The sequence below is a fragment of the Lytechinus pictus genome, chromosome 4 (assembly GCF_037042905.1).
Source record: "Lytechinus pictus isolate F3 Inbred chromosome 4, Lp3.0, whole genome shotgun sequence".
In the NCBI taxonomy this organism is placed as follows: Eukaryota; Metazoa; Echinodermata; class Echinoidea; order Temnopleuroida; family Toxopneustidae; genus Lytechinus; species Lytechinus pictus.
Window position 1 is genome coordinate 24,418,945 of NC_087248.1, and position 16,887 is coordinate 24,435,831.

The 16,887-nt window shown below is 39.2% G+C and overlaps 1 protein-coding gene across 4 annotated transcripts in view; it reads right to left on the minus strand.

The window, feature by feature from the left end:
* Window positions 1-16,887, minus strand: part of LOC129259291 (unconventional myosin-VI-like) — a 76,768-nt gene that overhangs the window by 35,812 nt on the left and 24,069 nt on the right. For 2 of the 4 annotated variants that reach the window (XM_064098691.1, XM_064098689.1), the window contains exons 10-12: window positions 11,190-11,370; window positions 10,315-10,444; window positions 1,704-1,953 (exon numbers count right to left, since the gene is read on the minus strand). In XM_064098691.1, the coding sequence (XP_063954761.1) occupies window positions 1,704-1,953; window positions 10,315-10,444; window positions 11,190-11,370 (561 nt within the window). The remainder of the gene's footprint in view (window positions 1-1,703; window positions 1,954-10,314; window positions 10,445-11,189; window positions 11,371-16,887) is intronic. The other 2 variants (XM_064098692.1, XM_064098690.1) reach the window with 1 other exon arrangement.

Sequence of the window (16,887 nt, forward strand, 5' to 3'; positions counted from 1 at the left end):
AAAACATTAAAAAAATATGGGTTCATGTGCTTGTTTTCAAACTATCAGCACTCTTATTAGAGCAAATTTGCTTCTTAAAACACCCGAAAACACGCCAAAAGCTTTGTATCTATGTGAGGAAAAGTTCCGAACCACTTTTCCATTTATTCAAACTCGGGGCCATATTCATCATACTTTGCAGCACTACAGAGAAACTATTTTGAAATTGTAGAGGAATAAAAAAAATGGTCCATGGAATAATTCCAGTTTGTTAGCTTCATAAAATAACACATCGGATGTGCAGAGTGCAGATAAGGAGAAAAATCAGCTCACATTAATTACCTACAGCTGATTAATCACCAGTTCATCCATTGTGACGTCAGCGCGCAGAGTGTAAAATATGCGCAGATCATGATGCGCACAAACATAACTGTGGAACGTCCTTAAATTTCCAGTTGCGTGTTGTATAAAAGGCATCATTGCATTGGCCAAATCACACTAAGATTATGGATTAAATATCACAAACACATAAGTACATTTGTACTAAGCATGACTTTAAGTCATGCTTAAATGCTGACGTGCACAAGATAAGTAACACACAATCTTATGAATTTGACAAGCAGTAGTGCGCGTCCTTTCAGAATAATTTTGGCCATTGCGGTGATGCCTTTTAAGACACATGCAACTAGAGTGAAATAGCCCCGGGACTACCAACCCTGTCGCAGGTGATCCCCTGTCCACACAGCCAGAGACTCTTCATGGTGCAGATTTGCCCGACGCGGCATCAGCGGACCAACCATGCCCAACTACTCCAAAAATAGGATTGCAGTGTCCTTGTCGCTTTGATGGACGGACAGTCACATACATAGCCACCCTATGCCATGCCTCAGGCACGTTAGAGCAAGGTCCCGTCTTACAAAGACTTACGATCGATCTAAAATCCATCAACGTCATAATTTTTTCTTCAGGAAATTTGCACAATGTCCTTTGTATTAAAAACTATGAATGTATGAATAGACATCATATCTGGAAAATGTTTTGAACAAATATGCATTTTCGATGTTGACGTTGCTGGCTCTCCATAGTTATGGTTGATTGGATCAATCACAATTCTTTGTAAGATGGGGCCCTGGGGCCGCTTCATAAAGCTGATTGTAAGATAAGAGTGACTTAACATAAGTAATTCCTTAAAAAGCTGTGTGCGCTATGAACGCCTAGCTTAGCCGGGTAATATAGGAGCGCCTTGAGCACCTAACAAGGTGGATATGTGCGCAATATAAATACCCTATATTATTATTATTATTATTATTAACCATCGCCAATGAATATACCATTCACCACAAGAAAGGATCACCAGCCGTTCTTAAAGTCGCTCTTCACTTACGAACAGCTTTATGAAACACCCACCTGATCAACCTCAACTATATGGAAATCCATCAGTGTCATAATTTTACACTACAGGAAATTTGCATAATGTCCTTTTTGTACACAAAGAGTAGCACACTGAATTTTTAGTAAGACGATGAATGCATGTATAAAAATCATATCTAGAAAATATCTTGAACAAACATGCATTGCATATGTTGACATTGCTGGCTTTCCATAGTTGTGGTTGATCGGATCAATTGCAAGTCTTTGTAAGATGGGGGCTCTGCTCTATAGGTATCTCGTGCATATACTTCTTACTAACGCCCTCAATGATGTGTACTATTTGTATACTATACCTCTTTGAGTACTCTACGATTAAAGAACTGCTGGAGCTTCTCATTGCAGTAGTTGATGCAGAACTGCTCGTAGCTATTGAGAGTGAAGAACTCGAACCCGGCGATGTCGAGGACGCCGATGAAGTTAGCGGAGGACTTGAAGGGGAAGCAATCGTTGATGCGGGATACGATATGATCAAAGAGATGGGAGTAGATTGCTTTAGCCAAGGCATCACGGGCATTGGAGGCTTGAGCCTTCTTCAGTGGTACTCTAACAATAATAACAATAATAATAATGATGATGATGATAACAATTATGACAATAAATATAATTATAACAATAGTAATACCTTGGTCACATTTGTTCTACGGCGGCCGTACGGCGAGTCGAAAACAGCCGTTTGAACATTTTTTTTTGTACCAGCTACATATCGGTGGTTTGAATAAAAATGAATAAAACGACTGTTTCCGTCTCGCCGTAGAGGAAATGTGACCAAGGTATAATGATGATAACAATAATAATGATAATAATAGTAACAAAACAAAACAAAACAACAATGATAATAGGCATTTGGATAGTGCCATCAATCTAGAAGCGCAAAACAAACAGCACTCGTCAGGCCCCTGTGAAGTATGCAAATTTTCCAAACTATTGAACATTTTGTTTTGGTCAAAATATGAAAAAGAATATTCTGATAATGAAATTGAATAATCCAAACCTGAAGCAATTGTTAACTATCAAATCCTGATTATATATATGAATTATGTTTTATATGCAACTGGCTCTTTTGGTTAGCTTGCCTTTTCCACAAACTCGACCCTTATTCAATTTGTCAAGGAGATTATTCTGATTCACTGTGATAAAGATACTTACCTGATGACGGTACCCCTAGCCTGCATGGTACGATATAGAAGAGATTATTCTGATTCACTGTGATAAAGATACTTACTTGATGACGGTACCCCTAGCCTGCAAGGTACGATATAGAAGAGATTATTCTGATTCACTGAGATAAAGATACTTACTTGATGACGGTACCCCTAGCCTGCACGGTACGATATAGAAGAGATTATTCTGATTCACTGTGATAAAGATACTTACTTGATGACGGTACCCCTAGCCTGCACGGTACGATATAGAAGAGATTATTCTGATTCACTGAGATAAAGATACTTACTTGATGACGGTACCCCTAGCCTGCACGGTACGATATAGAAGAGATTATTCTGATTCACTGTGATAAAGATACTTACTTGATGACGGTACCCCTAGCCTGCATGGTACGATATAGAAGAGATTATTCTGATTCACTGTGATAAAGATACTTACTTGATGACGGTACCCCAGCCTGCACGGTATGATATAGAAGAGATTATTCTGATTCACTGTGATAAAGATACTTACTTGATGACGGTACCCCTAGCCTGCACGGTACGATATAGAAGAGATTATTCTGATTCACTGTGATAAAGATACTTACTTGATGACGGTACCCCTAGCCTGCATGGTACGATATAGAAGAGATTATTCTGATTCACTGTGATAAAGATACTTACCTGATGACGGTACCCCTAGCCTGCATGGTACGATATAGAAGAGATTATTCTGATTCACTGTGATAAAGATACTTACCTGATGACGGTACCCCTAGCCTGCATGGTACGATATAGAAGAGATTATTCTGATTCACTGTGATAAAGATACTTACCTGATGACGGTACCCCTAGCCTGCACGGTACGATATAGAAGAGATTATTCTGATTCACTGTGATAAAGATACTTACTTGATGACGGTACCCCTAGTCTGCACGGTACGATATAGAAGAGATTATTCTGATTCACTGTGATAAAGATACTTACTTGATGACGGTACCCCTAGTCTGCACGGTACGATATAGAAGAGATTATTCTGATTCACTGTGATAAAGATACTTACTTGATGACGGTACCCCTAGCCTGCACGGTACGATATAGAAGAGATTATTCTGATTCACTGTGATAAAGATACTTACCTGATGACGGTACCCCTAGCCTGCATGGTACGATATAGAAGAGATTATTCTGATTCACTGTGATAAAGATACTTACTTGATGACGGTACCCCTAGCCTGCATGGTACGAGATGTAAGAGATTATTCTGATTCACTGTGATAAAGATACTTACTTGATGACGGTACCCCTAGCCTGCACGGTACGATATAGAAGAGATTATTCTGATTCACTGTGATAAAGATACTTACTTGATGACGGTACCCCTAGTCTGCACGGTACGAGATGTAAGAGATTATTCTGATTCACTGTGATAAAGATACTTACTTGATGACGGTACCCCTAGCCTGCACGGTACGATATAGAAGAGATTATTCTGATTCACTGTGATAAAGATACTTACTTGATGACGGTACCCCTAGCCTGCATGGTACGAGATGTAAGAGATTATTCTGATTCACTGTGATAAAGATACTTACTTGATGACGGTACCCCTAGCCTGCACGGTACGATATAGAAGAGATTATTCTGATTCACTGTGATAAAGATACTTACTTGATGACGGTACCCCTAGCCTGCACGGTACGATATAGAAGAGATTATTCTGATTCACTGTGATAAAGATACTTACCTGATGACGGTACCCCTAGCCTGCATGGTACGATATAGAAGAGATTATTCTGATTCACTGTGATAAAGATACTTACTTGATGACGGTACCCCTAGCCTGCATGGTACGATATAGAAGAGATTATTCTGATTCACTGTGATAAAGATACTTACCTGATGACGGTACCCCTAGCCTGCACGGTACGATATAGAACTTAGAAGAGATTATTCTGATTCACTGTGATAAAGATACTTACCTGATGACGGTACCCCTAGCCTGCACGGTACGATATAGAAGAGATTATTCTGATTCACTGTGATAAAGATACTTACTTGATGACGGTACCCCTAGCCTGCACGGTACGATATAGAAGAGATTATTCTGATTCACTGTGATAAAGATACTTACTTGATGACGGTACCCCTAGCCTGCATGGTACGATATAGAAGAGATTATTCTGATTCCCTGTGATAAAGATACTTACTTGATGACGGTACCCCTAGTCTGCACGGTACGATATAGAAGAGATTATTCTGATTCACTGTGATAAAGATACTTACTTGATGACGGTACCCCTAGCCTGCATGGTACGATATAGAAGAGATTATTCTGATTCACTGTGATAAAGATACTTACTTGATGACGGTACCCCTAGCCTGCATGGTACGATATAGAAGAGATTATTCTGATTCACTGTGATAAAGATACTTACTTGATGACGGTACCCCTAGCCTGCACGGTACGATATAGAAGAGATTATTCTGATTCACTGTGATAAAGATACTTACTTGATGACGGTACCCGTAGCCTGCACGGTACGATATAGAAGAGATTATTCTGATTCACTGTGATAAAGATACTTACTTGATGACGGTACCCCTAGCCTGCACGGTACGCTATAGAAGAGATTATTCTGATTCACTGTGATAAAGATACTTACTTGATGACGGTACCCCTAGCCTGCATGGTACGATATAGAAGAGATTATTCTGATTCACTGTGATAAAGATACTTACCTGATGACGGTACCCCTAGCCTGCATGGTACGATATAGAAGAGATTATTCTGATTCACTGTGATAAAGATACTTACCTGATGACGGTACCCCTAGCCTGCATGGTACGATATAGAAGAGATTATTCTGATTCACTGTGATAAAGATACTTACTTGATGACGGTACCCCTAGCCTGCACGGTACGCTATAGAAGAGATTATTCTGATTCACTGTGATAAAGATACTTACTTGATGACGGTACCCCTAGCCTGCATGGTACGATATAGAAGAGATTATTCTGATTCACTGTGATAAAGATACTTACTTGATGACGGTACCCCTAGCCTGCACGGTACGATATAGAAGAGATTATTCTGATTCACTGTGATAAAGATACTTACTTGATGACGGTACCCCTAGCCTGCATGGTACGATATAGAAGAGATTATTCTGATTCACTGTGATAAAGATACTTACTTGATGACGGTACACCTAGCCTGCATGGTACGATATAGAAGAGATTATTCTGATTCACTGTGATAAAGATACTTACTTGATGACGGTACCCCTAGCCTGCATGGTACGATATAGAAGAGATTATTCTGATTCACTGTGATAAAGATACTTACTTGATGACGGTACCCCTAGCCTGCATGGTACGATATAGAAGAGATTATTCTGATTCACTGTGATAAAGATACTTACTTGATGACGGTACCCCTAGCCTGCATGGTACGATATAGAAGAGATTATTCTGATTCACTGTGATAAAGATACTTACTTGATGACGGTACCCCTAGCCTGCACGGTACGATATAGAAGAGATTATTCTGATTCACTGTGATAAAGATACTTACTTGATGACGGTACCCCTAGCCTGCATGGTACGATATAGAAGAGATTATTCTGATTCACTGTGATAAAGATACTTACTTGATGACGGTACCCCTAGCCTGCATGGTACGATATAGAAGAGATTATTCTGATTCACTGTGATAAAGATACTTACTTGATGACGGTACACCTAGCCTGCACGGTACGATATAGAAGAGATTATTCTGATTCACTGTGATAAAGATACTTACTTGATGACGGTACCCCTAGCCTGCATGGTACGATATAGAAGAGATTATTCTGATTCACTGTGATAAAGATACTTACTTGATGACAGTACCCCTAGCCTGCACGGTACGATTTAGAAGAGATTATTCTGATTCACTGTGATAAAGATACTAACTTGATGACGGTACCCCTAGCCTGCACGGTACGCTATAGAAGAGATTATTCTGATTCACTGTGATAAAGATACTTACTTGATGACGGTACCCCTAGCCTGCATGGTACGATATAGAAGAGATTATTCTGATTCACTGTGATAAAGATACTTACCTGATGACGGTACCCCTAGCCTGCATGGTACGATATAGAAGAGATTATTCTGATTCACTGTGATAAAGATACTTACCTGATGACGGTAACCCTAGCCTGCATGGTACGATATAGAAGAGATTATTCTGATTCACTGTGATAAAGATACTTACCTGATGACGGTACCCCTAGCCTGCACGGTACGATATAGAAGAGATTATTCTGATTCACTGTGATAAAGATACTTACTTGATGACGGTACCCCTAGCCTGCATGGTACGATATAGAAGAGATTATTCTGATTCACTGTGATAAAGATACTTACTTGATGACGGTACCCCTAGCCTGCATGGTACGAGATGTAAGAGATTATTCTGATTCACTGTGATAAAGATACTTACTTGATGACGGTACCCCTAGCCTGCACGGTACGATATAGAAGAGATTATTCTGATTCACTGTGATAAAGATACTTACTTGATGACGGTACCCCTAGTCTGCACGGTACGAGATGTAAGAGATTATTCTGATTCACTGTGATAAAGATACTTACTTGATGACGGTACCCCTAGCCTGCACGGTACGATATAGAAGAGATTATTCTGATTCACTGTGATAAAGATACTTACTTGATGACGGTACCCCTAGCCTGCACGGTACGAGATGTAAGAGATTATTCTGATTCACTGTGATAAAGATACTTACTTGATGACGGTACCCCTAGCCTGCACGGTACGATATAGAAGAGATTATTCTGATTCACTGTGATAAAGATACTTACTTGATGACGGTACCCCTAGCCTGCACGGTACGATATAGAAGAGATTATTCTGATTCACTGTGATAAAGATACTTACCTGATGACGGTACCCCTAGCCTGCATGGTACGATATAGAAGAGATTATTCTGATTCACTGTGATAAAGATACTTACCTGATGACGGTACCCCTAGCCTGCATGGTACGATATAGAAGAGATTATTCTGATTCACTGTGATAAAGATACTTACCTGATGACGGTACCCCTAGCCTGCACGGTACGATATAGAAGAGATTATTCTGATTCACTGTGATAAAGATACTTACCTGATGACGGTACCCCTAGCCTGCACGGTACGATATAGAAGAGATTATTCTGATTCACTGTGATAAAGATACTTACTTGATGACGGTACCCCTAGCCTGCACGGTACGATATAGAAGAGATTATTCTGATTCACTGTGATAAAGATACTTACTTGATGACGGTACCCCTAGCCTGCATGGTACGATATAGAAGAGATTATTCTGATTCCCTGTGATAAAGATACTTACTTGATGATGGTACCCCTAGTCTGCACGGTACGATATAGAAGAGATTATTCTGATTCACTGTGATAAAGATACTTACTTGATGACGGTACCCCTAGCCTGCATGGTACGATATAGAAGAGATTATTCTGATTCACTGTGATAAAGATACTTACTTGATGACGGTACCCCTAGCCTGCATGGTACGATATAGAAGAGATTATTCTGATTCACTGTGATAAAGATACTTACTTGATGACGGTACCCCTAGCCTGCACGGTACGATATAGAAGAGATTATTCTGATTCACTGTGATAAAGATACTTACTTGATGACGGTACCCCTAGTCTGCACGGTACGATATAGAAGAGATTATTCTGATTCACTGCGATAAAGATACTTACTTAATGACGGTACCCCTAGTCTGCACGGTACGATATAGAAGAGATTATTCTGATTCACAGCGATAAAGATACTTACTTGATGACGGTACCCCTAGCCTGCATGGTACAATATAGAAGAGATTATTCTGATTCACTGTGATAAAGATACTTACCTGATGACAGTACCCCTAGCCTGCATGGTACGATATAGAAGAGATTATTCTGATTCACTGTGATAAAGATACTTACCTGATGACGGTACCCCTAGCCTGCATGGTACGATATAGAAGAGATTATTCTGATTCACTGTGATAAAGATACTAACTTGATGACGGTACCCCTAGCCTGCACGGTACGATATAGAAGAGATTATTCTGATTCACTGCGATAAAGATACTTACTTGATGACGGTACCCCTAGCCTGCACGGTACGATATAGAAGAGATTATTCTGATTCACTGTGATAAAGATACTTACTTGATGACGGTACCCCTAGCCTGCATGGTACGATATAGAAGAGATTATTCTGATTCACTGTGATAAAGATACTTACTTGATGACGGTACCCCTAGCCTGCATGGTACGATATAGAAGAGATTATTCTGATTCACTGCGATAAAGATACTTACTTGATGACGGTACCCTTAGCCTGCATGGTACGATATAGAAGAGAATATTCTGATTCACTGTGATAAAGATACTTACTTGATGACGGTACCCCTAGCCTGCATGGTACGATATAGAAGAGATTATTCTGATTCACTGTGATAAAGATACTTACTTGATGACGGTACCCCTAGCCTGTACGGTACGATATAGAAGAGATTATTCTGATTCACTGTGATAAAGATACTTACTTGATGACGGTACCCCTAGCCTGCATGGTACGATATAGAAGAGATTATTCTGATTCACTGTGATAAAGATACTTACTTGATGACGGTACCCCTAGCCTGCACGGTACGATATAGAAGAGATTATTCTGATTCACTGTGATAAAGATACTTACTTGATGACGGTACCCCTAGCCTGCATGGTACGATATAGAAGAGATTATTCTGATTCACTGTGATAAAGATACTTACTTGATGACGGTACACCTAGCCTGCATGGTACGATATAGAAGAGATTATTCTGATTCACTGTGATAAAGATACTTACTTGATGACGGTACCCCTAGCCTGCATGGTACGATATAGAAGAGATTATTCTGATTCACTGTGATAAAGATACTTACTTGATGACGGTACCCCTAGCCTGCATGGTACGATATAGAAGAGATTATTCTGATTCACTGTGATAAAGATACTTACTTGATGACGGTACCCCTAGCCTGCATGGTACGATATAGAAGAGATTATTCTGATTCACTGTGATAAAGATACTTACTTGATGACGGTACCCCTAGCCTGCACGGTACGATATAGAAGAGATTATTCTGATTCACTGTGATAAAGATACTTACTTGATGACGGTACCCCTAGCCTGCATGGTACGATATAGAAGAGATTATTCTGATTCACTGTGATAAAGATACTTACTTGATGACGGTACCCCTAGCCTGCATGGTACGATATAGAAGAGATTATTCTGATTCACTGTGATAAAGATACTTACTTGATGACGGTACACCTAGCCTGCACGGTACGATATAGAAGAGATTATTCTGATTCACTGTGATAAAGATACTTACTTGATGACGGTACCCCTAGCCTGCATGGTACGATATAGAAGAGATTATTCTGATTCACTGTGATAAAGATACTTACTTGATGACAGTACCCCTAGCCTGCACGGTACGATTTAGAAGAGATTATTCTGATTCACTGTGATAAAGATACTTACTTGATGACGGTACCCCTAGCCTGCATGGTACGATATAGAAGAGATTATTCTGATTGACTGTGATAAAGATACTTACTTGATGACAGTACCCCTAGCCTGCACGGTACGATATAGAAGAGATTATTCTGATTCACTGTGATAAAGATACTTACTTGATGACGGTACCCCTAGCCTGCATGGTACGAGATGTAAGAGATTGTTCCAATTCATTCCCATCCACTTTGATGAGCCCGGCTACAAACTTCAATGACTCCTTGGCATCTGGTGAGACATTACATCCACCTATTAAAAACAATCATATCACCCTGATGTTATTAATATTGATATCATTGTTAATGCTCCTTTTATCAAGACAAATTTTTTTTTATGTTGCACTCACAAGTCCCTAATCGGAAAGTTGGGTCGATTAGTTGATTTTTATTTTTCTTTCTTTCCTTACATATACATGTATCTTTGCTGCTGCGCTGCACTAAGAAAATCATGCATGGGATGAATCAGTAATGCAGTCAAAATGCATGCTTCAACACCTTTTTAAAACCTTTGACCAAATGGAATGAAGATGATCTAAGATGAGATGAGATCACACAGGAATTCGGTGGATTCACAATATGGTGCACCATCCATCAGTTAGCAGCGAACAGGCCAAATTCCTAACTTTGGGGTTGACATCGCGCGCAGGCAGCGCACAGTGCTCGTGCTTCAAAAATGAAATCCATATAGCGAGAATTCACCAAAAACAGGCTAAATTTCACAAAGAAATATGCAGGCAAATTTCTCTCCTACCTCCTGGACCCTACTAAAAAGCATATCCGGTCGAGCTGCATCGGCCAGCACTGATTAATCGCATGCATGCATTCACTTTAGTACTAGCACGCGCAACAGATGTTGACTTTTTCCCATGATGCATTGCGAATATTGGCCTCTCTGCTGCAACCAATGGTGGTGCACCGTATAGTGAATGCACCGAAGTAGAGGAAGCGGATGCAGACCAACCAGCAATGTACCTGCAAACAAAAGGGTCTTTTACCTTCCTGACTGTCGTTTCCTGTGAAAGAGATGTTACCAAGGTGCAAGACGCAGGCTACGATCCTCAGGATGTCAAACTCCTCCTGGGCCTTGAGGCCGATCTTCTTGAGCGCGTCTACGACTCTCTGGTATCCGCGGTAATCGTCCACCTGGATGTCATGCAGCGCTCCCTTCTTCTTGTACTGATTTCCGGTCAAACAGATTTAGAGACAGGAAAAAGGGAGAATAAATTCACAATTGTATATATCTATAAATTTTTGGGGAACCATAGGCCTCATCCACAGGGCCCGTTGCATTACAAATTTGCCTTAAAGGAGAATGAAACTCTTGGAGCAAGTTAGCTTTTGTGAAAGCAGAAAAATCAAAGAATAAGATCAACAAAAGTTTGAGTAAAATAGGACTAGCAAATGAAGAGTTATGAGCATTTGAATGTTGAGATCACTAATGCTATGGAGATCCTCCCATTGGCAATGCGACCAAGATCTATGATGTCACAGATGAACAACTCTCCCCTTTTGGACACTGAAAATATACCCCAAAACATCTCTTTTTTCTCATTCTAATCATATGACAAACAATTCATCAATGATATAATGTTGTGAAACCTCTGTACTTGTCCTCTCATAAAGAGAACACCTCACCTTGTGATAGACTCTATAAAAGTGAGAATAGAAGTGAAATAAGTACTAAAGTAATGAGAGAGTTGTACGTGTGTGACATCACAGATCTTGGTCGCATTGCCAATGGGAGGATCTACATGGCATTAGTGATCTCAATATTCAAATGCTCATAACTTTCTTATTATTCATTCAATCTTCCTCAAACTTTCAACAATATGTTTCTTTGATTTTTCTCTTTGATATGGATTCAGCTGGTTTCAAGGGTTTCATTCTCCTTTAAATGCCATTAATGTGTAATTTTCAATGGCATAATTTCATTTGCCAGAGTTTTTCTATGGCAAAAGTTTTATGCAACAGGCCCCTGGATGTCATGTAGCACGTCCTTCTTCTTGTACTGATTTTGGATCAAACAAATAGAGGGAACAAAAAAAGGAAGAATAAATTCACAATTGTATACATCTATAAATTTTGGGGTACCATACTGTAGGTCTCATCCACAGGGCCCGTTGCATAAAACTATTGCCTTAAATGCCTTTAATGTTATGGCACAAGTTTTATGCAACGTGCCCCTGGATGTAATGTACATGTAGCACTCCCTTGTTCTTGTACTGATTTCAGGTCAAACTAATCAAAAAGGAGAAAAGAATAAATTTACAATTGTATTTTGGATTAAATTTAATTAATCATAGCATCTAGGAACTATTACCGGATTCTTCTTAGTCTCTTAGTTTCTGTTTTAGCAAGCAAACAAGATCATTAATCAACTATTTAGGCACATCTGTACCCATAAATGAATACCAGGAAATGAAAATAGTAATAGAAGTGAGGGCTGTGCTGAAAATTGATTTTGAATAATCCAAATATTATCAAACAATATTTATTGTTATGCATCTAATCAACAAAAATGCTTACCGGTACCAAATAACAATGTTCCACAATACGGAAGATGCAAGTTACCATCACATTTTTCAAGCAAAAATATCATCTCCCATAATATTTTGTGGCCCATCATGTTCAATTTTAAACTCATCATTACTAGACTCTGTATTTCAAATAGACTTTATAAAGGAAATACCAAGTTATGGTTTGCATTAGGTTAGGTTAAAAAGCTTCTGCACATAAATCTATACAGTTGATTGATTCTAGATAACCTTTTTACTCAATAAGATATCATATTCTAAAACGAGGAAAGAAAAAAAAACACACATGCTACACTGAAACACAATCGAGTACTACTTGCAGAATTGCTACAATACAGGCAAATAAAAAAAAATCCATAACAAGCATTTAACTTAAATGCAAGCAATCAGCTAGTACAATAAGAGCAACGAAAATAGTTTAGTGGATATCTTAGTGGCCTGAGAGTTGATGGTGACTCTGACCGCAGAGATATCCTAGGCTCTTAAAGTCTAGATCTTCAAAACGTGTGTTTTATTGGATAAATTTACAGATCTACATAAATAATGATTTCTTTTTATTAGGCACCCGATCAAAACCTACATATTTTTGTACTTTTTATTTAAACTCATTCTCCTAAGTATTTAGAGGGCTAAAGTAAAAGTTTCAGGAAATAATCTTGTTTGTAGCTTTCTAATATCCAATCCTTATTTTTTTTAGGTGTTCAAAGGCCTATTTTTAAATAAAATAAAAACATTACAGAGAGGGGGCGCGAGGTGCCAAATTTAAATCCTAATGGGTGCAAAAATGCTGATTTTGAATTCTAATGGCTGAAAAAGATCCAATGAATATTACACTTTTTGTAATGTTAGAATAGATGATACTCCAGTATAATTCACATTACAGGCCTTCTAGCAAAGCTTTACAGACTAGCAGGGGAAAGAGATAAAAAAAAATCTGTGATGCATCACTCGTCTCGTCTATTGCTCTGGCATTGGAATTTGGGAGTGAAAAGTATATTTGCTGGTCTCTCCTGTCAACCAAGTTGCTGCACAAATCATTTACGGCAACCACACAACCAACAAGAAAATTTCTTTATATATTTGGACTTGATTCTAGCAAAATCAATACAAAAATAACAATAAAAATAAATCAATACAAAAATAACAATCAATAAATCAATACAAAAATAACAATCAACAAATCAATACAAAAATGACAAAAAATATAAAGTGAGATAAACATGTAACATGCTCAAAATCAATGTACCGGTATTCATTTTTTTATTAACTCACCATAAGTAGACAGTTGAAGAGAAAAGGCAACAATGAAGAAAAATGTAAAATACATGAATAGAGAGCATTTGGTAGATGTACATGCATATTCACTTTGAGATCAAAATAAAGGAGGGAAATTCACAAAGTTCAGAAATATACAAAACAACAATATTACATATATAATATATATATATATATATATATATAAACCCAGGTTGTAACTCAATACTGTCAGTGCGTGGTAGTAGTATATTAAATGTACAGTGCTGATGGGAGTGACAGGTACATACATGTACTTAATGGTTCTATGACAATTGCTCCACTATAAATTCCACACACTAATCGAAAGCCTACCCTCACCCCTGGACTTTACCCTAAACCTAACTCTAAACCTATCAACATAAACCCTATTGCAGCCCTTACCCTAACATATGACATCTTTGACGAAATAAAAGCCAGAGCAAACGTCGCAGGCGCATATGTCGTTTCACCACATATTAATGTGTAATGACAAGTAATTAGCCATAGGCCCCATATGGTTTTAATTAAGTTACAGTAAACATTAAAAGTATGATTTTGTTTTGGATTACCTAGAGGGGGGGGGGGGGGCACTCAGAATATAATGTGTGGCGGGTAAGTGCTGCGGATAGAACCTCCATTTTTAAACTCAAATCTCCATTCCAAGCATAAGCATTTTTATCTTATTGAGAAAAAGAACAAATCAAGCAGCTCCAAAGCATAGCATTTTCTTAAATCGAGAAAAAAGAAAGAAATTTGTTCCAAAGCTTCGCATATTTTTTTTACACCATTCCGGCCGTATTAACCCGCTACAATAAGCTGCATTAGAGGCGACCATCGTCTCTGCGCGAGCTCACCTGGAGCCTGTGCCGCCGGGCTAGCTGCATGCACGTACGCGTGTTCTATAGGGATGCATATGTACTAGGGACAATGATTTTCTGTTTCTAAAAATTTGTCTTTTCCATTTCAGAAAATCTTAAATTCCGTTTCAGCATGTCTAAAAACGGAAATTCCGTTTTCCCATAGACTTTGTGTACCTGTACATGAAAAAGTGACAATTCCGTTTACATGGAAAATCATTATGCAACGAGTAGCAATGTCAAAATGCTCACGCTGGTCAAAATTTGTATCTGCCACTGTAGTACTAACAACACTTTAAAATCAATTTAATCAATCTACTTTGCTGTTGCATTTCTTTTTCCAAAGTGATTTTGTCTTGCCTGCCATGACCAAAATTAGGGTCAATATACATGTATCGACCCTAATTTTGGTCATTCTACTGTGAGAATTTTGCTTGCCTAATTCGGGCAAGTAGTTTTGGACTTTACTTCAGAACACTTGCCCGACTCTTAACCTTTGCTTGCCCCGGGCAATTGGGCAAGTGCTTATGTAGCACCCTACAATGTATCATTTACATACTAACCATCCAGCAACAGTGTTAGTATAACAAAATAAATAATATAGGATTTGTATAGCGCATATATCCACCTTGTTACATGTAGGTGCTCAAGGCGCAGAGCTGCCAACATTGGGATGATAGAATCCAGTAGATTTCGCGGAGGTATGATTTTGTGAGGGAGCGGCGGAATGTTGTCCCACGGATGGGAGTTTTGGGTAGCAAAACACATTAAGAAACAACATTTGATAGTAACCGACAGCTGTCTAAACCATCAAAAAAAATTCCGATAGATGAAATGCACATTAGAGAGAATTCATGAATTGTCATTGACTAAATATACACTTCAGGCAATACAGTAGATTTTTTAAATAATTCATAAAAGAATGCATTCAACATGAAAATACCTTTAATTGGCCAGAGGGGGAAGGGGCTGCAGTAGTGGTAAACATGGTAAATGAGCGTTAGGCCTATATGTGGACTGTTTAAAGTCTCTGAGGGATTCCTGTGAAAACTGTCACACAGTCCCATTCTGCTTGAAAAGTATCTTTATACTTCGACAAGTATTTTGTCGTCTTGGTCTTGGATGACTCGATCTCCATGATCTCCATGGTCACTGGCGATGCGATTGTAGTGTGGATAAATCGGGACGGGGCGTGCTTCGCACAGCTCAGCCAGCCACTGAGCCAGCGCCAGGCTAGCTCACTCACGAAAGAGAAAATGTTCGAATCCGATCAACCCAAGTGAAAGTAGGCGAAAAAATCTCCACTTTGGTTCTAATTTTTCAGGATTGTCAATAAAATTATTCCTGAAACTGAAAGTCGAGGTGTAAAAGTAATCCACTTGTTAATCCCATCGTTGATCCACAGTTTCAGCTCGAATAAGGCGCAAGCAAGCTTACGAGAAATGCCTCGCAGTGCTCGTGAACTTTCCTTCTCGGAGCTTCCTGGCGCAGCGCGGCCGGCTGGAGCCCCGCCGGGGCGCATCGGGGGCCATGTGCATAGAGTACCGCTTAAGAGTTTTCATCACACATTGCAGAACCCGGAAATAAAATGGCTTGTTAGACTACTTCACCAGTCGTTCAGTAAAATTATCTTCATTTACATGGGAAATCAATGTACGATTATACAAAAACTGGTAGAAGTTACTGGGTAAAATGAAGGAGGTTCCACGTGGGTGTTAGGGAATTGAACATGCTAGACTCGTTAAACAGTCGTTTGTACGAATTTTACAATTTAACAGCTAAAAATCCTGATTATCCGGGAGATTTTGGCATGGGGTCGGGAGAACGGGAGATTGGATCGCAATCCAGTATTCTCCCGCAGGATCCGGGAGACTTGGAAGCTCTGAAGGCGCTCCTGTATTACCCCGGCTAAGCTAGTCTACCCATTCCGGTGTGCACAGCTTTTGGAGGAATTACCTCCTACTGGTACCCATTTACCTCGCCTGGGTTGAGTGCAGCACAATGTGGGTAAATGAGTGGAAGATTAA